This window comes from Drosophila ananassae, chromosome 3L (assembly GCF_017639315.1).
Source record: "Drosophila ananassae strain 14024-0371.13 chromosome 3L, ASM1763931v2, whole genome shotgun sequence".
Taxonomy (NCBI): Eukaryota; Metazoa; Arthropoda; class Insecta; order Diptera; family Drosophilidae; genus Drosophila; species Drosophila ananassae.
Genome location: NC_057929.1, coordinates 10,747,746 through 10,769,567, shown reverse-complemented (window position 1 = coordinate 10,769,567; position 21,822 = coordinate 10,747,746). Strand labels below are relative to the sequence as shown.

Genomic DNA, 21,822 nt, shown 5'->3' with positions numbered 1-21,822 from the left:
CTATTACACTCCTCCTTGGTCTGGTTGGTGTTCTGATGATTCAGCAGAGAGATCTAATGGCGGGAGGGGATCTGGGTGGCGATGGCGATGGCGACTGGTGCCAATGGGGCTGGCAAACCAAACTGGCCTGGCCTGGCTGGCTGGCTGGCCTCTCCGACTGGTTTTAATCACTGACGCCTCGCATTCTGATGTCTGATGTCTGCCATTGTCGCCGATAGCTGTGCCTGTGCTGATTACCAGTGTTATTGTCGCTCTGCAGCTTCGAGTGTCAGCTCCGACAACGACACAATAATTTACACCCAACCAGCGGCTCGGCTTGTTTCTTTTTATTTTTTAATGCAATTAGCTGACGGGCGGGCGGCAGTCAAACGGCGAAAAGGAAAGCACAATACCTGCAATTGAAAAGTATGTTGGTAATTATTATTAGATTTCTTGGCCGGCACACGACATTATCAGTAGCGGATGAACCGGAACACATTTCCAGATGAATTCTTTCCCCAACAATCATTCATTGTAAGTTTAAAAATTATTTAAAAACAAAAAATGCGTTCAAGACACGTAGTTGAGACAGTAATCATGTATTATTTGAATCGTGTACAAAAAATTTGTTTATGACGGCCATCAGCCATCAAAGTGTTTATTGTCGGATTTCCCCTTTGTTGATTGTGTGGGTCTGCATTTATTACCGAATCGGAGATAATTAATTCCTCTTTTGTGATATAACAATAACAACTGGACCGTCTGCTGGCTACTTGATAATTCTGCACACTTTCTTTTCGGCAGTTTCTTTCCGGCTAGGCTAGTGTTGTGTTTGAATTTGGGCAGCGGACCGCGAACCGAACGTGGGCTAGACTCGACGAGCACTGAACACTCAAGCGAGCACGAAAATGCGAATAGCAAACAGAGTGAAGTGAACCAACCGCCCACGCAGCCCAACCTCTCTCGCCCGCTCTCTGGGCTACCTGCGCCTCCCTGGCACCCTTGCTGGGTCACAGGCACAGTCCTGGCTGAGCTGGATAATGAGTTCGAATAGGATTATTACTCATTAGGGATTATTCGAGATATTGTTCATATTATTTATGAATATTATTGGGGTTTTGATAGACGTTTTCAATGAGAAATATTTCAATTTCAAAATTGCTATTACTATCACTACTTACTATTTACTAATTATTATAATATTTCCGAGAAATGTTTCAGATTTTTGTTTATTAATTTTATTAACTTTCCTATTCATTACTCAAAATACCAGCTTTATTAATTATTCATGAATACAGTAGAACTCCAATTATCCGAACTCCGACTATCCGAATCGCCGATTATCCGAATCACAAGTCTTGACTTGACTTGTCTTAACTTGCCGTTGTGCCTACACTGACTTCCCCCCGCGATTGTTTGTTTTGATTAGAAAGTGTGCTATTCACTTGCTCGAGGACGCTACTCTTTCGCTATGGCTTACTTTTGTTTGTGCGTGTACAATACTGTATTGTTTATATACCATGGCTTCGAAAAGAAAACGAAAATCCGATTATCCGAATATTTGATTATCCGAATGGGTCCCGGTCCCCTTTAATTCGGATAATTGGAGTTCTACTGTATTATTGTATTTTTCATGGGGACTTGGAATCCAATATATTTCAATTCTAAACTTTATTCGATTTTATTATTATACTTCCAAGCTACCTATGTCTCAGATATACATTTGTATTTAAAAACTATCAAATTTAAGAATTATAATAATCCTTGGCTATTGTTCATGACTATTATTACTGTTCTGACAACAGTTTCTAATCGAAAAAACATCAATTTTTAACTAGGATACAATTTATTACAATACTTCAAGAATATTATAAAGATTTTTACAAATTAGCGATAATACCAGCTATATATTCATCATTTAGGAATATTATTAGTGTTCTAAAATACATTTTTAATCAAAAATATTTTTGATTAATTTTTTATAATCCCCAGATCTATGAACTATTATCAGATATTATAAATATTAAATTATTAATAATCCTTAGCAATTATTCATGAATAATCATAAAGTTCTGATGACACTTTTTAATCAAAAATATTAAAATTCGAATATCTATTCCTCCAAACATGATTCATTGTAACAGAAAACTCACTGTACATGGTATACCCCATCGAATATCCCTCGTCCTGGCCAACATGACATGTTTTTCGAGCATGACTCATCGGCAACCTGGTTTTCCTGGCTTTGTTGGGAATCACGTGCGGTATTTTCCGCCAATTTCCCTTCTAATCAGCGTACACCGCTTCACTGTTCACTGTTCGGTGTTCAGTTTTCAGGACGTGCTGTTGTCGCCTCCCTATGGCTCTCTACCATTCCCTTGCATTTTCATTTACACACATTTCATTTACACACAAACAGACACACAACCACCACTCACTCACAGGTAATTTCCATGCGGGTTTTCAGGTTTTTTTTTTTCTTAATTGTATTTCTCCCAAGACGAAGACACGAATGTTATAGTTTCTCACGCACCCAAAAAGTCGGTGGGTTACACATGGACAACTTTTACCTACCAACGGATGGATGGATCGTATGGGATCTTCGATAAATTGCTTTATTGGCCAATTGAAGGTCGGTGGCAGTGGCCAACTACTTGTTGTGTCGCTCAATGAATTCGTGGTGGTGGGTATCATCTTTCGAAGGTTTTTTCACGGCTGAGCCGACAAGCCGTCAAGCCGCCAAGTCGCCCAGTCACAGGTCAAGTGACCTGTGGCCCATCTCTTGGTCGAGTTAATGTCTTGAAAGTATGGGGGTTGGACGCGGATGGCTAGCCTCAAGAACACCGTATGAGAAATGCCATAAAAGTGCACATGATGATAAATATTATAAATTACATTTGAATACCCTCTTGAGCAGCTCCATTTATCACTCGGCTTGCGGCTTAGTGGAGTGAAGAAATCATTACAATCGCAAAACCGAATGCTACTGACCGCTAAATAGGGTTTTAGTTGGGCTTAAGAAAGAGTATAAAGGAAGGGTATAATCGGTTCTAAAGTAGCCTTGAAACTAAAAGGGTTTCAAAACTATTCCCATCCCCAAGGGTATTCACATTTCGATAAGCCAAGTTGGAATGAAAAGCTGCGTTTTCGTAAGTTTTCATTTATTTTTTTTTTTTGTTGGTGTGGTGTGGCGGTTTCATATTTCAAAAGCCACACTCGGGTTCAATGCCAGGAAGTCCGTTCCGCTTCTGGCAGCCCATAAAAATACAGATACAATTATAGGCTAGCCCCGAAAAAGCGACCGTCTGACCGTCTGGCATCGGGTGGCTGGCTCGATTTCTGGATCGAGTTACGTTTGGCCGCTTTTTCGGGTATTGCCACACACTTTCCACCTCTCCCCTGATAAGAAGAATCAGCCTGAAGAATCTCTCTCACTTGAGAGATAGCAGCTTCCATCAAGATAAGGGCGGAAAGTGTGTCACGTCTGACACTTGTTGCCGTCACTGCCTCCTTTCTATCTCTGATTTTTAACGCCCTGCGTGTGGGAAGACCTACGAACGTGTTATATCCAGATTTTTAGGCTTTTGTTTCGGTTTTTTTAGGGGAGAAGAGAAATAAACACCTTTCGATGGAAGTGTCTCTTACACAGACGTGATCAATACAAGATTGATTTTGGCGTGTAGTTATTAGACAGACACGGCTTACAGTAGAAGCCGCCCACGGTAGAGTACAGTGAGGCATGGCTACTGGTTCTTAACTGAAAAAACAAATATTATTCAAGGGTTATGATTATTAACTGACAGCCTACTGACTTCCAAGTCTTTTTGAATATGATTACTATTATGAAACTTAGTGACGCCTCACTGTACATATGTATAACCCGTTTGGCTCCGTGGGCGTTTTCATTAAGTCGCAACGAGTGGCAACAGGTGGACTCGAGTGGCTTGGAGTGCCTTTGATGTTGCTGTTTTGCCTTTTGGAGCCCCACTGGCTGCCCGATTTGATGGCAGCTTGGACTCTGTCCCCGCCTCTCTGTATATGAAAAATAAATGCATATTCTTATTATTTTATTCGCTTATCAGGGAGTTGGGTTCAGTGCTCTTTTATTTTTCCGCTTATCGAGTGAGAAGATAGCTAGGCTATGTTTTTGTAGAAGGAATTATCACCGGACTTCCGATTTTCATTAACTGAATGAATCATTTGAAACGAGTTCACTGTAGCGCAGATACTATACCCACTCTATGGATGATTCAGCTGAAACTTTTGAGGTTCTGCTTTGAAAATTGGTAGCGTTTAATGAGCGTGGCAAATAAGGCGCGACAAGTTTTTCATTCACAAAAGTAAACAACGCACAACCGAATGGACAATAAGCTAGTAGACACTGGACACTGGCCACTGACCACTGGTCGTGGGAGTATCATGGGAGTAGAGTAACCATATTTGTGGCTTCATTTGCTTTTCTGATATTCGGGTGTGAGTGTGTGTGTGTTAATCAAACGGCAAACAACTTGGACGGCTTGCACTGTGGGGTTAAGTGGGACGCGTTCCACTTACACGGCCAGCAGCTTGCACTTCCACTTGACTCGAAAAAAAAACGCACTTTTGTCGGCTGGCAGACACTGAGGGGGGGGAGTTGCTTGGACAGTATTTAAATGTTGCTTTACCGTTAGTTGGGACCACCTTTTACAGCTAGCCCGGATCACACGGCAAATTGATTAGGCTGCTAATTTATTGGATTCTTTTTCATTTTTGGTTTTGGATTTGCTTTTGGTCTTGGACATGGAAACCCGTTTTACGGTTCTAGACAAGCTCACTGCCTGCTGGCCACTGCTGCCTGCTGCCTGCTGCCGTTGAAAAACAAGTCCGATTCACCTGTAGCTGCGCTACGCGTCACTTCTAAGCTGGCTAACTCTTTTTTTGTTTCTGCTTCTTGTTTCTCATTTGATCGACTCGCTTGCTTGGCCACCGAGTTGGCTCTTTACCACTTGGAGCTCTTGCTGCTGCTGCTGCTGATGTTTACAGCATACACACACTCACACACACACACACCATAAACCACACACTCTTAAGCACAACGATTTATTTTCTTGTATTTCTTGTTTCTTATGTTGGCTTGGTTTGTTTATATATATGTGTAGTGTAGTGTACGGGGAGGAAACACACGTCTGTACACAATGAAAACCTGTTTGTTGCTTTTTATGTTGCTCTGCGTCGCGCTGGGTGTGTTGTTGTTGGCCCTAGGCCATAGAGACGCTGTGCGGGGGATGTCTCTTGTATGTGGCTCGTAGATCAGTGTTTTTCTCACTTTTCACAGGACTCTTTGTTTTACACTCACTGCTCTTGTAATTAGCAATCTTTTAATTACCTCTTCGACTCACCAAAACTTATTAAAACATTGAAATAAACGATCAAATCAAGCAAAAAACACGGAGCACGAAAAAAGTGTATACTTCCATCTATCGCAACGCCATTTTTAAATCATTGCCTATCGGGACTGCCGCTCGTCGATAACAAAGTGCGGTATTTTTTAGCACCATTCGCGTGTGGCAGCACTGTTCGGTGTATCGCCTTCGTGGGTGTAAGAAAAACTCAAAATAAAATCTAATATGAATAAAGGAAAACGAAAATAAAGTGCAATAAACCTCCAAACGGATAATATACAGTGCAGTTCATCATGGCCACGAAGTAAGTGCAGTTTCTTACACTAGAAAAGAAATCCGGGCGTTTTTCGTAGGGGGGTGTGTGTCTGGGTGGGCGGTTCGTTGTGTATGTGAGGGTATTTTTGTGTTTGTTTTGAGCTGCAGCCTCCGCCTCCCAAGCCACCCACCACCCACCACCTCCACCCATTCAAGCTCGCATTCACATACACAGGAAGCCCAATAAGCGGATGATATTGATAAAATGTCAAAAGTTCAATGGATATACTATCCTGGAAATAGTGCCATGACCTTTAAGATAACTGATAATAGAATTATTTTTTAAGATAAAATAAAATACACTTAAAAAATAAATAGTTGATAAGAATAAATATAATATATATATAAATGTAATACTAGACATAAATCTAAGTTTTAATAAACTGTGTATTATTTTTAAAAATAAAACCACGTTAACCCCTTATTAAGTTGAAAAGGTCATAGGCCTTCTGTGAGTCACATGATATAATCAATCCCTAGAAGTGCCGTTATCTCACGTCTCATCCGTTAAAATTTGAATAGGGAACTCCCCTTGGAAGTTTGTTTCTTCAGGTGTTTCGATTCCGTCACAAATACGGAGTGACTAGCAGATTTCAATTAGTTTAAGCCAAGTTAATTGTCACTTTGAAGGCTTTCGACTGGTTTTCGACTGATTTTGCGATTTTATTGTAATCCCTAATAGCATGGGATTTCTCGCAATCCTATGGTATGCAAAATAATTGTCGGATTGGTAGGCGGATTGAAGTGTTTCCCGTGAAGCTTTTTTTTTGTCCGCTTTTATCGTTTCACGCCAATATAGAAACTAGTTTTGATCATAATTAAGCCAACCTTCATTCGGGGCTCGAAGATGAGTAGCTGACATAGACTTGGATAGTTTCTATTCAACCATTGTCGTGTCACCATGTCTTGGCATTTCTTCTCCGTGAGTAGTTAATGACTGTGTTTGAGATCCTTTTTCAAATCTATTCTAAATATTAGATCACCGCGTTACTTCTTGTTGCCTTTGTGAACTCTGCACCCCAAAATACTGTTCCTCAAATACGCACAAATGGCTTCCAATTAGAGCCCCTCAACAAGGACTACTTCCTCAGGTAGACCACCTTAGTTTCTGAGAAACTCCTGTTTCTAACTGTGTTATTTTGATAGAATCGAGCAACCGGATGGAACTATCCGCCAGGAGTCTGTCCAGCAAAATGAAGCCGGCAACCCGCACGTTACCGGGGTGATTAATCAGCCCTACGCAGACCATGGAGCCCACTTGGTGCTCACCTACGAGGCGGGTCCAAACGGATACGTTGCCAAATACAGCTACGGGAAGGGTCCTCCAACACCACCCCCAGTTCCGCCACTTTTCCTCAGCCCCCAAGCCCTGAAAACAGCAACTGGATAAAACTGGAACTGGTTGGCATTATATATTCCCTAAACTCCTGTGATTTCTGCCTTTGATAGCATTTGTGTAATTCCTACATGCTGATGTCAATAAAAATTATTTAAAAAGTCTGCCAAAACCATAAAAGTATGCAATGAATTCTTTTCAATTTGAATTCTTTAGAATGCAGACTCTGTTTTTGGTTCCAGAATGATTCAGAACCAAATAATATGCGGCCAAGGTTAAGTTCGCTCTTAATAGTATCTCCTAAAACAAATATGAAACGTCTTCCCAATATGTATGTTAATTTTTAATGTATCAAGTTTTGGCGCATCGATTTATTTGCCCGTTTTGTTTGGCTTTAACTTCAGTCGCCAAGTAACCTTTATGTGGTCAGCATCATGTCCGGCACAATAGTTAGCACTGTGAGTTATTTTAGTTGAAATATCCCAGAAAATATATTAACAAATCCATGTAGTTGCTTTTAATATTACTCATCAACTGGACCACCTCGGCTCCTGCTGATCCTGGCTATATCCTGGTGCCTCGAATCGATCATGATGGGTTTCTGTTAGAACCTCAAAATAACCAATACTACTTGAGGTAGAAAATCTGTAAGCAACTGTCCAATTTTTATAATACTGATGACTTTATAGAATCGATAATTACGAGGGAGGATTTCGCGAAGAGACCGGTGAGCAGATTGCTCCTGGCATTCTTCTGGTCCATGGTAGGACGACAGAGCAGTTCCCAGACCGCAAGACCCTAAAGGTTACCTACGAAGCTGGACCCAATGGCTACCAGGCGAAGTACACCTACGGCGAAACCGAGCTGGTAATCCAACACCTTCCCCCCGTTGTATTAAAAACGGCCTCTGGATAAAAAACAATTATGAATATAGATTTTTGTTTAGGAATAAAAAATGCCATTAAACATGACTTCAAAACTGTGTTGGATGCATTGAAAAGCTCGTAAACCGGTAATCGATGCCGGGTTTGGCATTGAATCGGTCTTGGATTTCATGAATATATTATTGTGTTATTAGTTGAGTACTTGAACACCCGCTCAACCGTGGCGATAGGAAAACCGAGACGCTTTCACCTCACCTCAGCTCACCTGCTGGCCCACCTTTAGCGTGAGCTGAATTCTGATCACGAGAGGTGCTGCCTCTCCCCACTGGCTTGGCGCTCTCATATCAGAATTATCAGGCAGCTGGGCCACATCAGACAGTTGGCATTGTGCGACGGTATTGGCTTGTTCAGACTTATCAGAATCGGCGGTCGTCTAACGTGATAAGCCCCCCGATGTTGCAGCTCTAAACCGAATCTAGGGACGACCATGTTTCGGGGTTTCCGTAAACGCCACAAGAAGCGATGGCAGCAGCAGCAGAAGGAGATCCCAGAGCTCCTGACCGAAAGGTGGTCCCTGTGTCCCAGAAAATGGGTTCTGTTTGTTCTTAAGTTAAAAATAATATAAGCATATGTTGTTCTTAAAATATTTACTCTAAAAGACTATGTACAGTTCTTATAATATTCAAATTCTGGAATCGTAATTCATATATCATTTGTGTGGCTTCTTCTGGATATATACTAAGTCTATATCTTTATAATATATAATTAACAAGCTTCTGCCTTTTTCTCTTCTCCCAGGGAGACTATGATTGTGTTTGTCTACGACACAGAGTGTCTTCAGGACGAGGCAGATGATCCTATAGCCGCGGTCCTCTACTTTCATCCCAGCTGGGTTTCCGACACCCAAAAGGTGGCCCTGTGTGGCCAACTGATGGGCACCTCATTCTTCCTCAAGGACTGCTTCTTCAAGCCTCGCATTCTGGCACTGCAGAATGGCAAGTTTGTGCTCAAGGAGTTTGGACGCTTCATTCTGGTAAAATATTTGTTATATTTACATGTTTGTATAATAAACTAATATTAATACTTATCCTAGGCCGTGGGAACGGATCGTAATATAGGCGATCAACTACTAGAACATCGAGCCGACCTATTGAGTTCCCTGCTTAAGTTTTTCCACCGCGACCTGCAGACCCTTTATGACCAGTATGCCCTGCCCCCCGCCCTGAACAGCCGGAATCTCAGCGAGAAATTGTACCACATCTTTGAGACATATCTGCCGATGTTGCACCGCAACGGAAATACATTCCAGAATGTGCCCAGGCTACGCATGCCGAAGGTAAGTGTCTTGAATCTTAAATAGGATCTTAAATAATGATTCTCTTCTGATAGACGGCGAGCCACGTTTTCCTAGAGGCTATACAGACGCTGCAGAGTTGCCAGCAGACAAAGGGTATCCTGGGCGGAGCTATTCTCTACCATAACAAGTTAGTAGAGGCTGATTTCAACAGATATTTCCATATAACTCACTTCTCTCTTACAGGGTGGTGGCTTCTCAGCTAAGCGATGTGGTTACCAAGCACCTGGTTCTTGCTGATCCTCGCCACATTCGGACCGCAGCCGAGCAAGTGGCTAGCCATGATGAGTTCCACATTCCCAATGGTGTCCAGATGCTGGTGGTGTACCTGGAGCAGCAGCAATATCGCCAACTGGCCGGTGAAGCCCATCGGGCTCAGAACTTGCAGCTAAGCACGGCGCAGCTTTCCCAGAGCGGAATGCCCTTTCAGTATGCCAAGAGGAAGATGAAGCGCGATAAATCGCTTATTTTTACCCACATTCCGGAAGAGGAGAATGCGTCCGACCCGCCGCAGCAACAGGAAGAGAAGTCTGTGCACGCAGAGCTACCCCCAGCACGACCTAAAGCAATGCGACCCACGCACTTGCCACTGCGCTTGAAAAGCATGCAAAGCAAGGACCTCCCGGAATCTGGAATTGCCTCCATCAACTTCGACGAGACCGACTCCTATCCAGAGTTCATTGGACGCACCAGCGTCTGTAACACTCCGATGACCGAGAACAAAGTGCTACCAGTGGCCAATGTCATGTCAATTTGCGCAAATCCCGAAGATGAGGGCAAGGAGGAGGATGTCCATAACTCGAATGGCAAAAGCCAGTCGCGCCGCAACTCCCTCAAGATGGACGTTGAAAAGTTCTTTCAAAACTTCATTAGCAATCCAAGCAAGCAGATGACACGGCGCAAATCCTCGGCGGACTTACAGGACGCTCTGCGAGCCATCTCCAAGAAGTTGAATCACTTTACCCACACCTTTAAAACAGATGTCAACAGCAATGGAAGCGATAATGACGACGCATCCTCCTGCTCGCCGGATTTTATTGAGAATGACGAGAAGATCCCCTCACGAACAATTAGCGATCCCACCTACCCGGTGTTCAACACCAACGGCCAGCAGATATCGCGCAATCTCTTCCAGCAGTTCCTTGACCAGTACCGCCGATTGTGGGGTCTGGCCAGCGAGCAGTCGCATCAGGACGCCGAGCTGGCTGCTTTGGTGGCCGAGTTCAAGGAATTTAATGCTGAGATCCAGAAGCTCGACGAGCACATGCGGCAGCAGGCAGCGGAAGCGGCATCCGCGGATAAGAACCTCAACATTTCCTCCACCAAAACCCAACTTGACAAGCGCTCCATGACGTTGCCCCTGAAATCAGCTGGAGAGACTTCATTTGGAGAACGTACCGGGCGCAGTGGAGCTGGCGGAGTGCCACTAACACCTCTGATGGCCAAGCTATCGGTTCTAGCTCTCAGTGAAACTACTCCCATTGAGATACAAACTCCTCTGACGAGTAGCAAGGTGTTTCCCCGTCGCAGCTCCCTCAAGTGCGAGGATGCGGTGGATGCCTTGGCGGCCGTGTCCAATGCTCCAGTTATTCCTGCACCAGGCGGTCAGGCCGATGGACTACATCGTACAGAGCTCTACGTGTGTGGGCAGCAGAACATGACGTTGCTGCTGCTCATGGAGGAGGGTACTTGTCAACAGCAACAGGTGGTTCAAAAGATGGTGAGTTTCAAGAAGATTTCTTTCCTTAACAGCCCACTAATTTCTGATCTCTTACAGTTCGATGTTTGCGTTGCCAAGTTCCCGCACATGGAATCTCAGCTAAGTCAGACCCTGAACGTCAATGTGGAGGGCGATAACCGCGATGGCAGCAATTATAGCTTCATGTGCGTGGACTCCAAGTGGGATGTGCTCCAGCGGAATGGGCACTGGAACCCCCTCGAGCTTAATATATTGGAGAGCATGCATTCGATACACGACAGTGGCCACCATCTCACCGATTTGATTCTACGGTAAGGTCTACCTCATTTTAATCTTAGTCCCCGCTTATAAAGGTTGCTATTCCAGATCTCACGACTCTGTTTACTATGGTTACAAGTGCGGCCGGACCGAGTTCTTCTACAAGGAGCCCACTCACCAAATCAACGGCATTCCACCACCCTCGGATCCCATCGGGAACATACAAATGCGCGCCAAGGCGCGACTGGAACGTGATCATTCCTACATGCTGTTCTAGGATGTACAGTGGATAGTATATATTATATAGAAACGTATTGAATACTCGCATGCTTAGCCAAAAAAAAAAAAACAGAAATGTTAAAGGGAGCACCGGATAGATAGCCGGGACTTCCAGAAAATAGCCAACTTTATGCCATCCGTTGTTGTTTACTTTTTCGAACTCTGCGCTGATCCCTCAACGAGTCCTGAACTGTGGTCCCGGAAGCGTTTCCATATCATAATGCAACCAAGTCAAGGGAACTCAATTTTAAAGAAACACTTTATTTTAACTTTTTATACAAACATTTACAAAGGAACCACTTTTAACTATTTCCAACCACAGTTCGAGGACTCGGTGCTGGGAATATAACGAATTTTCTATATTTTAACAGCAGCCAGAGAGTTAGATTAGCCTTGTTTTATCATTCCCTTAATTGATGTAGAGTACAAAAAGTTTTAAGCTTTGTTTACAATGTCCAGCACTGTTGTTTAATTTGTAAGCTTGTGAACTATACAATTATTTTAATTATTTTGCATTTTGCATACCAAAGAAGTCGAAAGGTGTTTATGCTTGTATATATGATAAAGAACTATTTTAGATTCATTTAGATGATTAATTTAAATACCTTAAACCGCACTCGGATTCTGTTCTGTCCAGATGCAATCGTAACTTATCTTAGCCGTTTCTCATTATGAAATATTAAGCGCTTTGTGCCAATTTAAATGCAGGAAAAAAATGCTAAAAACCGTCGAATGGAAAGGAACTTGCCGAGACGCATGATTTTAAGGATATATAAGCCAGGTTCTTTGCTCACGTGCAATGCTATAGATACAACCAACTATTTTGAGAGTTTTGCGTTGACTTAGCTTAAATATACATAAATACCTAAACATAAACAATATTTATATATATACATATTCATATACGACGCAGAAGATCGTTGTTGATTTGTAGATTTTCGAAAATAAACCGACAAAAGTGTGGTCTGTGTTTGAGAAATACTTTCGAGCTCAGCTTGACTAAGGCACTATGGGACTCTAAGGACTAAGGACTAAGGCATTTTCATCACAATCCAAGGAACACGGCCGTAATACTTGTAGTGATAGTAATCGTAGGCTAGCTTGCCGAGGATAAGGAGGATTAGGCTGGCCAGTACTCCGTTCAGCCAATCGATTGGGTGGATGTGCGATCCATTCTCCACACTGACGCTGCACATCTCCTGCCGGCTGAGGGACAAGACCTTGGCCAGGAGCTGATCGTCGTCCTGCATGTAGGTGCAGGACACATTCCACGCATCCCTCACGATCTCCTTGTACTTGGTCAGTAGCTCACGCAACCGGCTGCCAAACTTGCATGTGCAGTGCCAGGGATTCCGGCTGAGCAGCAAAAGATTGGCGTTCTGGTTTTCGTTGAGGGCATTGTCCAAGGCATAGACGTGGAGCTTCCTCAGGTTGTTGCCCCGCAGGTTGAGCAGGCGGAAGTTCTGAAGCCAGTCAGTGTCCTCGAGGTTATCTATATTAGCCACGCGATTGTTCTCCAACTGGATGTCCACTACATGGCGGTAGTGGGGGTTGTCCCGCAAAGGATTGATGTCACTGATCTGAAAGGAAACATATGCTTTATTGAAAAGAAATAGACTGTCAAGGACTGTCTTACCAAATTATCATTAATGGCCAAAGTGGTGGTGTTATCTGGCAAAAAGGCAGGCAGGCGGTGGAACTCCAGGTGGGAGCAGTTGACTGTGTAAAGAGGAACATGGGTCTTTGGCAAGATGTGGTGCATCAGGCAAGTGCAGTTCTTCAGATCTTCGTGTGACTGGCATTGCTTCTTCAGCTCCTAAAAAGAAAGAGATTGCCGTAAAAAATATTGGAGAAGCCTTCCTAGTACTAACCAGTTTGTAGTGCATGACCAATAGCATCTGGCGCTCCTTGTACTTGCGGTCCATGCATATGAGTTCGTCCCGATCCACCACCAGTCGCCCCTTCTCCGGCTGCAGCAACAGCCACTTGAAGTTCCTGGTGCAGTTCCAGGGATTGCCGGCCAAATAGAGCTGCTCGAAGCTGTGGGGCAAGATTAGTGGTCCGTCCAGCTGAATGAGCTGGTTCCACCGCAGATCCAACACCCTAAGCGGATGCACTCTCTTGAAAGTCCTTGAGGAGATGTACGAAAGATTGGTCCACGAGATGTTTATGGTCTGGAGGTGGGTCATCTCGGGGAAATCAAACTTGAACTCCGTGAAGCCACTATACTCGATGGTGAGAGATCGAAGGCGGGGTAGTTTTTGAAGTTCCTTCAAGGGATTAAAGACATCCTGAGGCCAACCGCAGAGGAGCATTTCCACAGCTGGCTGCTGTCGGTAGAGTTTGGCGGAGGTGCTGAAATAGGAAGGCATTTTATTATACCAGATAATCCCATAAAATTATTTTAATTGCACTCACGATAAGGCAGCCAGGTTGTTCATCCCGCCGTAGCATTTGAGAAGTCCGTTTGGTGTCACCCTGGAGCAGTTGCCACCCGCTGCCTCCGGGGCCGAGGTCCAGTCGTGGCAGCCAGGCGTGAAAAGGGGCACCGATATGATTGTGGTAGTTGTGGCCATCGTGGTGGCGGTCTCATAGTCCTCGCAGTAGACATGACGCAGACTAAGTAATAAAGAGTTGGGAAAAAATATATTATTTAATAGACGTTTTTGGGTTTATTTTTGGCCCAAACAACCCTCAAATTAAACGTTAATTTCGGCGCAACGCGCCTATCGGTTAGGGCCCAGGTGATAAGCAGACGCCAGGTACGTCTTAATTGCTTGTGGAAAAAACAGAGATAGGGCCAGAGAACCAGAACCAGATACTGCCTATTTAATTGTCTCTGTTCTGGGCCTCGTCAGATCCAGGAAATTCGGTTTATCTGGCACTTGATGGGCGTAATGTGGTTAGTATGATCTATTTTTCCCCCACTTGCATTTAAAAATAGAAATTCAGTTCCAAGCACCTCAAACTGCTTCAAGCCAACCGGGTTTGTTAAACACATATATTTGTAGACTAATCAGAGTGGTGGCTCTACTTCATTTTGTATATCTGCGTAGTACTGACCATGGTGTTTGCTCTGTACTATCTAGCTGGGAGTCTGCATCACATGATGCCCACTTAGCACATCTCGAGGTGCTATATCTCAGGTTGACAATAAGATTTTCGTCTGGGATCTGGAATATTTAACCAGAACGGACATTTAAGAAATGGTTTGTTTAAAATTGCACAACATCAGAGTGGTGGTAGGTCAGTTACAATTCCGTGGAAATTTTCACCACTTTCATTTGCAAAGAAGCTTCTAAAAGGAATAATTTTAATAGTTTATCTCCGAATAAACAAAACGGCAGATCCAAAAATATCCACGTACTATTATCCACGTAGTCAGGGGAAATATATACATCATCTTTTAATATAACTCGGCGCGTTTTCTAGGGGTACTAAGTGGGTCTAACAGACAATTAACATCTTTGTATAGTATTCGGGTGGGTCCAAGGTGTCGAACTTCACAATACTCAAAGCAAATTAATAACACGAAAAATATTTATTTAAAAATCCGATAATAAAGGAGTTCGGTAGCAGCTTTGTTTGATCTAAAGTGGAAGCTATAGCGAACGACAAATATTAAAATGTGGTTCTTTTGGAGAACCTACGCCATCGAATAAAACCAAAAACCGTAGCCGCCAAAATCGACACGTTTTTTGGGACCCGGAATGTCAATTATCATTAATTAACATTAGCAAATTATTTATATAAACGAATTCTGTGGCTCATACCTCTGAATTTCACTGTTTTTTTGTTTTATTTATTCGACATAGATCTACTTTGGGGACACCATGGCGTATACTTAACAGAATCGTACTGTGGAAAGTACTGTCAAATTTTAATTGAAAAGTTTGTCTCAGGAAATTCATCAATTGACCTTTTGGCCCTCGTAGGCAATTGGCAAAAGCTATTTTATGAAAACAATCAATTCGTTTGAAGAGAAAACGTAAACAAAGCGTATTGTACTTGGTTTATTGCTAAAAGAAAAACATTTTAATGATTTTTTAGTGATTGCCCAAAAGACAGCACTCGAAACAAGTTTATCAATGACTCTATGAAAATAAATCTCCAAAATAGATCCGTCACGACAGCAGCTGTCAATTGGTTTTTGATTCCCATTGAGATTGCCGCACAAATGAAGAAAATAAATAAGATCAAAAAATAAAGATGACAACTGGGAGGTATTAGCAAGGGAAATAAATAAATGGAAAACCATTTGGGATCTGAGAATAACTGTCATATATAATATTGATAACGAGGCCTTTTTATAGCCGTGTGATAAGAATTTTTAAATTAGGAGCCAAATGGCTCATATACGTTAATTGAGTAGCTCGCTGCTTGGGGTGAATGATAAAGATTCAAGGTATTTAAGCTCAGGAAGTTGATACCTTTTTACCACTTGGGTATTGCCCTAATTGGGTGTGTGTTGAATATTAAAATGACCAGAATAATGTCTTGGAGTAAGAACTAACACCTAGGCACACTTGACACTATTTAAGCCTTTGTATTAACCATAAAACGCAATCACTTCGTTGATAACCAATTTTGCATGGGCCTTATAAAAGGTTTACCATGGACTATAACCCACATATGGCCCGGCCTAGAATGGGATTTATTATATTTAATAATAAATCAGCTAGACAGAGTTAGAGCCGAACAGCGCTGTAAACATCTCTGATAAGAGCGCCACATGACGCGTATTACATTAAATTGCTCATACGCCTTGTTGGATGCATTTAATTCTTTCTTTCTGTCTTTTTTTTTTTTTTACCTTAATAACAGGTAAAGAACGGAGAAATATTTCACTAGCCTTGCCATTTTAAATGGCTTCAAGTTCTTGGATATTTATTTAAAGTCTGTTTATCCAATTTCCGTTGTTTTCAGTCAGAATATTCCATTGTCGCGATCTCGTTGGCAGGTGAGGGAATTCGGACCGAGTTGTTTTTTGGCCGGGCCATTTGCCTACACCAAATACATAATCAAAATTTTGTTGTTTTCGCGCCCGCGTCACGCATCCGCGTATCTCGGCATTCTCTGTGCTACTTTTCTCGCGTTTGAAGTTCAAATGCGGCGCGAACGCGAATCGCTGGCGATTTTGTCGTTTCTTCTTCTGCCGCTCTTCTAGCTGGTATTATTTTTTGACGCCGGAGATCTCCAGCCCCGAATCAGCTGGCACCGAGAGCGATATAGAATTATCTTCCATATATACATATATTGAGAGAGGACAAGACTCGTGTTTGGGGGCTCGTTTTCGCGCCACACCAGCTGTTTCAAGCTGAATGAGTTAAAGGGTTGGGGGTGGTGATTTACGATCAGTGTCAGGGCCGATTTGCGTGGGGTTATATAGCCAGTGGCCTTGCAAACTTCAAGTTCGCTTAGCGCCATCACTGAATCATCGTAGCAGTGAGTACACTACCTGGTTCATTGGCATACAAATTACCTATAATTTTGTCAGCTTAAATGGACTATTTTATGGACTTGCATAATCGAAAACACACAGTTTTTAGGTACATTTATAATCATTATATTTTTGTATTTGTACACCAAAATATACGTACCATTTAGTTGAAAATTAAACTAAGGAATATAGGTAACACAAACCGTTCACTAGCGTGTGTGCATAAATATAAATGTATAAGTTTTGACTAAAATTTGCGTGGTCTAGTACGTTTAACAATTATTTGGTTTCGAGTTTCCAGCTAGGTGCTTGTACATTGTTTGAAACGCTGCAGGCAGTAACTAGAGCTCTGAGCTTCTTTGGACCAGTGAAAATGCATCGACACTGATATACTATATACACATATATGCGTACGTTGATAAGATATTCCCTAAGCTTGCCCCGAGGCTTTGAAGGTACAATTTGCCTGCATACTTTCCCTGTTATGACTATAAAGCTAACTTAGTCCACATCATCATCGGCATTGTTTGGAGTGGCAGCATCGCCAGCTGCCTCATTGGCCCCGCCGCTGGTATTGTTGATCTTCTCGTTGGTCTCGGCTTGCTTCTGTCGCTCGTAGTCGCGCACATCCTCGAGGGTCATGCCATGCCACTCGTCCAGCCAGGCGAAGGCCTGTCGGTGGCCCAGCAGCAGGATCTCCCGGATACCACGCTGAATAAAGTCTTCCACTTTGGTCTGCAGGCCCCAGACCTCGAAAGAGGCATGGACCACTTTGTAGGAGCACATGATGGGTTTGTCCAGTTCACGCCATCCCTCAATCAGGGGACCACGATCTAAAAGGGAAGGAAGGATTAAATAAAGACTCTTTTGAAACAAAAATATCCTCTTTTACTTGTCTTTTGTGATTTGTAAAACTTGGGATCCTCCTCCTTCTTGTAGTGCTTCGGACTGAGGTCGTCAAAAGCTATGTCCAAGTGATCCACTGTCCGCACCTTCAGCTCCTCCTCGGTAAGATCCAGGCACTAACAATTAGATACATTATTAATCAATACAATTAGACCACTTGTCAAGTGATTATTACATTTTCTGTGCTTCCGTTGTTGTCTTCATATTTCGTTTTGATGAGCACATGGAGCTTGGGTATGAAGGAGCACTGTAAATCGCAGGATAATTGGTTAGCAAAGGACAACGAAAATAGAATCCATACAAATTACCGTGTATTCTGGTGAAAGTTCCATCCAATTACAGTCCCATTATGGCACATGGAATAATGAAGGTTGAAAAATAAATCAATAATAATTCAAGCATATCTAATATGTTATTTTGGAGTAAAAAGGCTTGAATTACTTCTACTGCCCTTGAAAAAAGATGAATAAATCAAAATGCCCATTTCGATCAAGTAAATTATGGCTGTGCATGTGTTTCCAACAAAAATAAACATCATGTTCAGGGAAATTCTAGTTAGCCTGGCACTTATTAGGATAATAGAACTGGTGTTGAAATGGTAATTCTTGAACAATACGGCATGTGTTGGACTGATTCCTTCGATTTAGATAATGGTGTTTGGGTAATATCTACAAACATTGAGACTTCTAATGGCTTTCACCCAACATGTCAACGACCCGAAGTCCAAACAAGTAAACACAAACTCCTATTGAATGCACAGCCCCATTTCGAGTGCATTGTGTTCCGTGTAATCAGATTTTATCAGCCGATGGCAGACTTTTGGGAATGTGGACAGTTGTGGCCAACAATGGCCATACGCTGATTGGAGCACTGCCTGGAGCTTTTGCGATAATGATGACGTATTGCTTCCCCAACAGGTGACTATTTAATGGGGCCTTTATCGGCAGACGTACCCCCACCATTAGCCGGCTACTCTGCTGATTTCAAGGAATACGTTGCCATATGGCAACCCGAAAGAAAGTGTGCCTACAAATCGAGTTCCAGAGCCATCAGTCCAGAATAATTAACTGAGTTTTAAAAATAGATACCTCAAAGGATGCGCAGGCCCATTGTGGGGTTGACATTGGTAGAGACACTCACCTGTTAGCGTGTAGGGATAGTAGTTCCAGGATTTCTCTATCACGTAGAAGACGCGAGGGCAGATGGCCTGTATCCAGTACGGCAACCGGCTGGCGTAAATCAAAATCTTTAATGAGCTGTGGGAGCAAACTACGCAGCACCATTGGGATATTCGCACCTGGACAAATGGATGTGTTTCTCTGTGTACTGGCCTTTTCCGTGGACGGGATCCTCGCATGGCTTGTTCTCCACCACCTCGACGCCTTCGCCCTCCTCCGACTGCTCCAGACTGTGGCGCGCTATCATATAAAGCTGACCGATTTTGTACTGGAAAATGATGAAAGAAAACAAGCAATTTCTGATTAGCTGCAAAGGAATAAGGTGGGGGACACTCACCTCCTCCAAAGTGAGAGGCATGCAAACGCGGTACTCCTTGGTCAGCACCATTTTGTCCGTCGTCTGTGGAAGCGGCTGGCACAAAAAATCAAAATCAAATAAACGACGTTACGCAAAGCCAAACACACGAGACGCAACGAGCAGTGCTGCCAATTTAGCCGAATTTTTGCTATATTTTTCAAATTGGAAAGGTTGTATATGTGGGAGCTCCGCTTTCATCCTTTTTTGTTGATTTAGGGGGTCATTTAACCATTTTCGAGTTGGCGCACAACCAGATTCTGTTTCTTTTCAGTTTTTTGAATAGCCAACCGTTTCGTAATTAGTTAACCGGTTTGGTACAGTGTTGCCCGACAGCTTTACCGCTGTCCCAAAAGCATGTATTAGAGATGGCGCACTTCCCGCCATTGCAGTTTGGTATTTAAGGCTGTATCACACCGATTATTTCGTTGGTATTTTTTGTGTGGTATTTTTGCAGTTTCTTGCTACGGTCATACATGCACGTGCATTCTTTCACTTCTTTTTTCCATCGATCATGAACAGTCAACTTTACAGAGTTTCCCGCCATTATTTATTAAAAAAAGGTAAGTTATACCTTTTAAATAGGGTTGGGCTTGTTCCTCGTGATGTTTATTTCTTACCGCCCCAGTCTGAAAAGACGTGTTGATTGGTTTCTAATTCTGATAGCAAGTGCCACATGTTGCTTTTCACAAACGCTTGAAAATCACATTATTTTAAATTATTTTATTAAATTTCAGGTAGCTGAGCGGTAGCAGCATTAATATGCTATCCAAGGAGTGGAAAAAATTAAATCCCTGAGGAAGGTCTAAACGCGGACCGGCATGTTACACGTGTTGAAAGTAAGGTTAGTTTCGAACCCAAAAATATCTTAATTTTCTGCTCCTATGATGCTTTTATATACCGCCCCAGTCGGAAGAACATTGTCGATTGGTTTTATATTCTGATTCTCCTTTAAAAAATAGAAATTTATGTATAAAAATAGATGATTTGGTCCTAATCTGGTTTCTTATATTTTAGGACTCCTCGGGACAGGCCACAAGAATGGATCTATTTTCAGTCCAAAAATGGTAAGAGTTTTGAATTAAAAATTAAGTAAAGAACAAAATTCTGTGATGAACAACCTTTTCAAACAGTTATCCCTGTCATAAGATACTTGATGATAAAGTTTGCTGACATCATGCAATTAAAAAATACTTGTTTTATTATTTTCTTTCCACTAATTTATAATATTTTTCTTACAGACACTATTCCCAGACAGCAAGGAGCCATAACGAAAGCCACGTTGGAACGAGGTTAGTCATAATTACTATTTTAGCGTTTAGTACTTGTCTTTATGATGAACAACCTTTTAAAAACAGTTATCCCTGTCATAAAAGAACAATTGATGATGCAGTTTGCTGACATTTACTATTCAATCTGTTTGTTTTTAATGCCATTTTAGACTAACCGGGTAATATTTTATATTTTCAGATATCCACGATGCTCTTGATCTTGTTTCCAAGAGGGTTGGCTCCGCGGAATGGCTAGAAAAGGTGGGTTTTCTGATAATTTATTTCCAGCTTTCTAGCCTTTTCTTTTATGATGTTTTTACATACCGCCCCAGTCGGAGAAATTATGTCGATTGGTTACAACTTCTGATATATTTATATTAAAATACTTACTTTGTTTTATTACTTTGACGGTATTTAATAAAAATATGTTTAATTTACAGATACTGGTGCCTTATCTTTGGAAGACACTATTCTTCAGGCCATTAGTCCTTTTAAGGTGTGTATTGAAAATAGGATTAATGACAAAAATATATAGATTCTGATGAAAGAAAACAGTAGACAAGCATATAACTGAATATATGTGTGTTGATATTATTAAAGTCTGACTCAATAAAGTTTTATAAAGTATAGAGTGGTTATTATTATATTCTAATAATCAAACTCTTCTTTTAGACAATTTTTAACCGGACTTGGCTAGACTTTTGCATGGACTCTTAAATGGAAAAGATGAATAAGGTACCTATCATATCTATCCTTAGCTTTTTGAAAATATAACGTAAATGATGAACTATTTATTTATCAGTTATCCCTGTCATAAAAAACAATTGATGATTTAATTTGCTGAGGAAATAATATTTATCAAAAAGATTACTTCAGAATCATTTTCTAACAAGGTCTTTCTTCTAATTTATTTCCAGAATCGTTGAAGATGAAACAACTTAATCTTCCTTCTAGTTTCAATATTCGTTTCAAATTGGAAAACAATAAGGTAGGTTTTCCGAAAATTTTCAATTATTTTAATAGAATTTTATGATGTTTTAACATACCGCCCCAGTCGGAGAAATAATGTCGATTGGTTTAAAAATCTGATAGTCCTCTAACCCAAACAATTTGTAATCTCTGGGAGTCACAATTTTAATACTTATCTTTTCTATTTTTAGGTCAGACTGGCCCAGTCGTTTCGGATA

General features: G+C 41.9%; 4 protein-coding genes and 1 non-coding gene across 8 annotated transcripts; 3 read left to right on the top strand and 2 right to left on the bottom strand.

Moving 5' to 3' along the window:
- Positions 1-376: 376 nt before the first annotated feature.
- LOC6494525 lies at positions 377-7,194 on the top strand. 2 transcript variants are annotated; one of them, XM_044715420.1, is made up of 3 exons: positions 377-513; positions 6,654-6,766; positions 6,822-7,194. In XM_044715420.1, the coding sequence occupies exons 1-3, from the start codon at positions 463-465 to the stop codon at positions 7,063-7,065; spliced, it is 408 nt and encodes a 135-aa protein (XP_044571355.1). In that variant the 5' UTR covers positions 377-462; the 3' UTR covers positions 7,066-7,194. The 2 variants fall into 2 exon arrangements, with proteins under 2 accessions (XP_044571355.1, XP_001960173.2); XM_001960137.4 differs by lacking the exon at positions 377-513 and adding an exon at positions 5,662-6,597.
- Positions 418-12,464, top strand: LOC6494527. Of its 3 annotated transcripts, none has more exons than XM_032451262.2 (7): positions 418-513; positions 8,694-8,928; positions 8,989-9,231; positions 9,285-9,379; positions 9,436-10,969; positions 11,027-11,259; positions 11,315-12,464. In XM_032451262.2, the coding sequence occupies exons 1-7, from the start codon at positions 485-487 to the stop codon at positions 11,481-11,483; spliced, it is 2,538 nt and encodes an 845-aa protein (XP_032307153.1). In that variant the 5' UTR covers positions 418-484; the 3' UTR covers positions 11,484-12,464. The 3 variants fall into 3 exon arrangements, with proteins under 3 accessions (XP_032307153.1, XP_014762824.1, XP_001960171.1); XM_014907338.3 differs by lacking the exon at positions 418-513 and adding an exon at positions 5,532-5,664; XM_001960135.4 differs by lacking the exon at positions 418-513 and adding an exon at positions 8,238-8,462.
- On the bottom strand, positions 11,919-16,618 carry LOC6496077 (protein singed wings 2). Its single transcript, XM_001960134.4, has 5 exons — positions 16,299-16,618; positions 13,904-14,104; positions 13,357-13,840; positions 13,122-13,301; positions 11,919-13,065 (listed from the first exon to the last, which is right to left on the bottom strand). Exons 1-5 carry the CDS (start codon positions 16,343-16,345, stop codon positions 12,517-12,519), a joined length of 1,461 nt encoding a protein of 486 aa, XP_001960170.2. The 5' UTR covers positions 16,346-16,618; the 3' UTR covers positions 11,919-12,516.
- A 409-nt stretch (positions 16,619-17,027) lies between these two features.
- LOC6496076 (cytoplasmic phosphatidylinositol transfer protein 1) lies at positions 17,028-19,503 on the bottom strand. The gene is made up of 7 exons (XM_001960133.4): positions 19,347-19,503; positions 19,129-19,277; positions 18,972-19,060; positions 18,140-18,147; positions 18,007-18,078; positions 17,818-17,947; positions 17,028-17,758 (listed from the first exon to the last, which is right to left on the bottom strand). Exons 1-7 carry the CDS (start codon positions 19,395-19,397, stop codon positions 17,427-17,429), a joined length of 831 nt encoding a protein of 276 aa, XP_001960169.1. The 5' UTR covers positions 19,398-19,503; the 3' UTR covers positions 17,028-17,426.
- Positions 19,504-20,689: 1,186 nt separating this feature from the next.
- Positions 20,690-20,772, top strand: LOC6508176. Its single transcript, XR_046128.2, has one exon. It is a non-coding gene; the product is annotated as a small nucleolar RNA R38 (small nucleolar RNA).
- The last annotated feature ends 1,050 nt before the right edge of the window (positions 20,773-21,822 follow it).

What these genes read in the sequence shown, in the direction of transcription:
- LOC6496076 (XM_001960133.4), bottom strand. Translation starts at nt 19,397, where the DNA reads ATGGTGCTGACCAAGGAGTACCGCGTTTGCATGCCTCTCACTTTGGAG. An exon ending in TGCCTCTCACTTTGGAGGAG is followed by an intron (nt 19,278 to 19,346) that starts GTGAGTGTCCCC and finishes ATCATTTTCCAG; the next exon opens with TACAAAATCGGTCAGCTTTA. An exon ending in AAACACATCCATTTGTCCAG is followed by an intron (nt 19,061 to 19,128) that starts GTGCGAATATCC and finishes GATTTACGCCAG; the next exon opens with CCGGTTGCCGTACTGGATAC.
- LOC6494527 (XM_001960135.4), top strand. Translation starts at nt 8,383, where the DNA reads ATGTTTCGGGGTTTCCGTAAACGCCACAAGAAGCGATGGCAGCAGCAG. An exon ending in AGTTTGGACGCTTCATTCTG is followed by an intron (nt 8,929 to 8,988) that starts GTAAAATATTTG and finishes TACTTATCCTAG; the next exon opens with GCCGTGGGAACGGATCGTAA. An exon ending in AACAGGTGGTTCAAAAGATG is followed by an intron (nt 10,970 to 11,026) that starts GTGAGTTTCAAG and finishes GATCTCTTACAG; the next exon opens with TTCGATGTTTGCGTTGCCAA.
- LOC6496077 (XM_001960134.4), bottom strand. Translation starts at nt 16,345, where the DNA reads ATGGCAAGGCTAGTGAAATATTTCTCCGTTCTTTACCTGTTATTAAG. An exon ending in AACAACCTGGCTGCCTTATC is followed by an intron (nt 13,841 to 13,903) that starts GTGAGTGCAATT and finishes TTCCTATTTCAG; the next exon opens with CACCTCCGCCAAACTCTACC. An exon ending in TGGCCATTAATGATAATTTG is followed by an intron (nt 13,066 to 13,121) that starts GTAAGACAGTCC and finishes GTTTCCTTTCAG; the next exon opens with ATCAGTGACATCAATCCTTT.
- LOC6494525 (XM_044715420.1), top strand. Translation starts at nt 463, where the DNA reads ATGAACCGGAACACATTTCCAGATGAATTCTTTCCCCAACAATCATTC. An exon ending in TTCCCCAACAATCATTCATT is followed by an intron (nt 514 to 6,653) that starts GTAAGTTTAAAA and finishes TCTAAATATTAG; the next exon opens with ATCACCGCGTTACTTCTTGT. An exon ending in AACAAGGACTACTTCCTCAG is followed by an intron (nt 6,767 to 6,821) that starts GTAGACCACCTT and finishes TTATTTTGATAG; the next exon opens with AATCGAGCAACCGGATGGAA.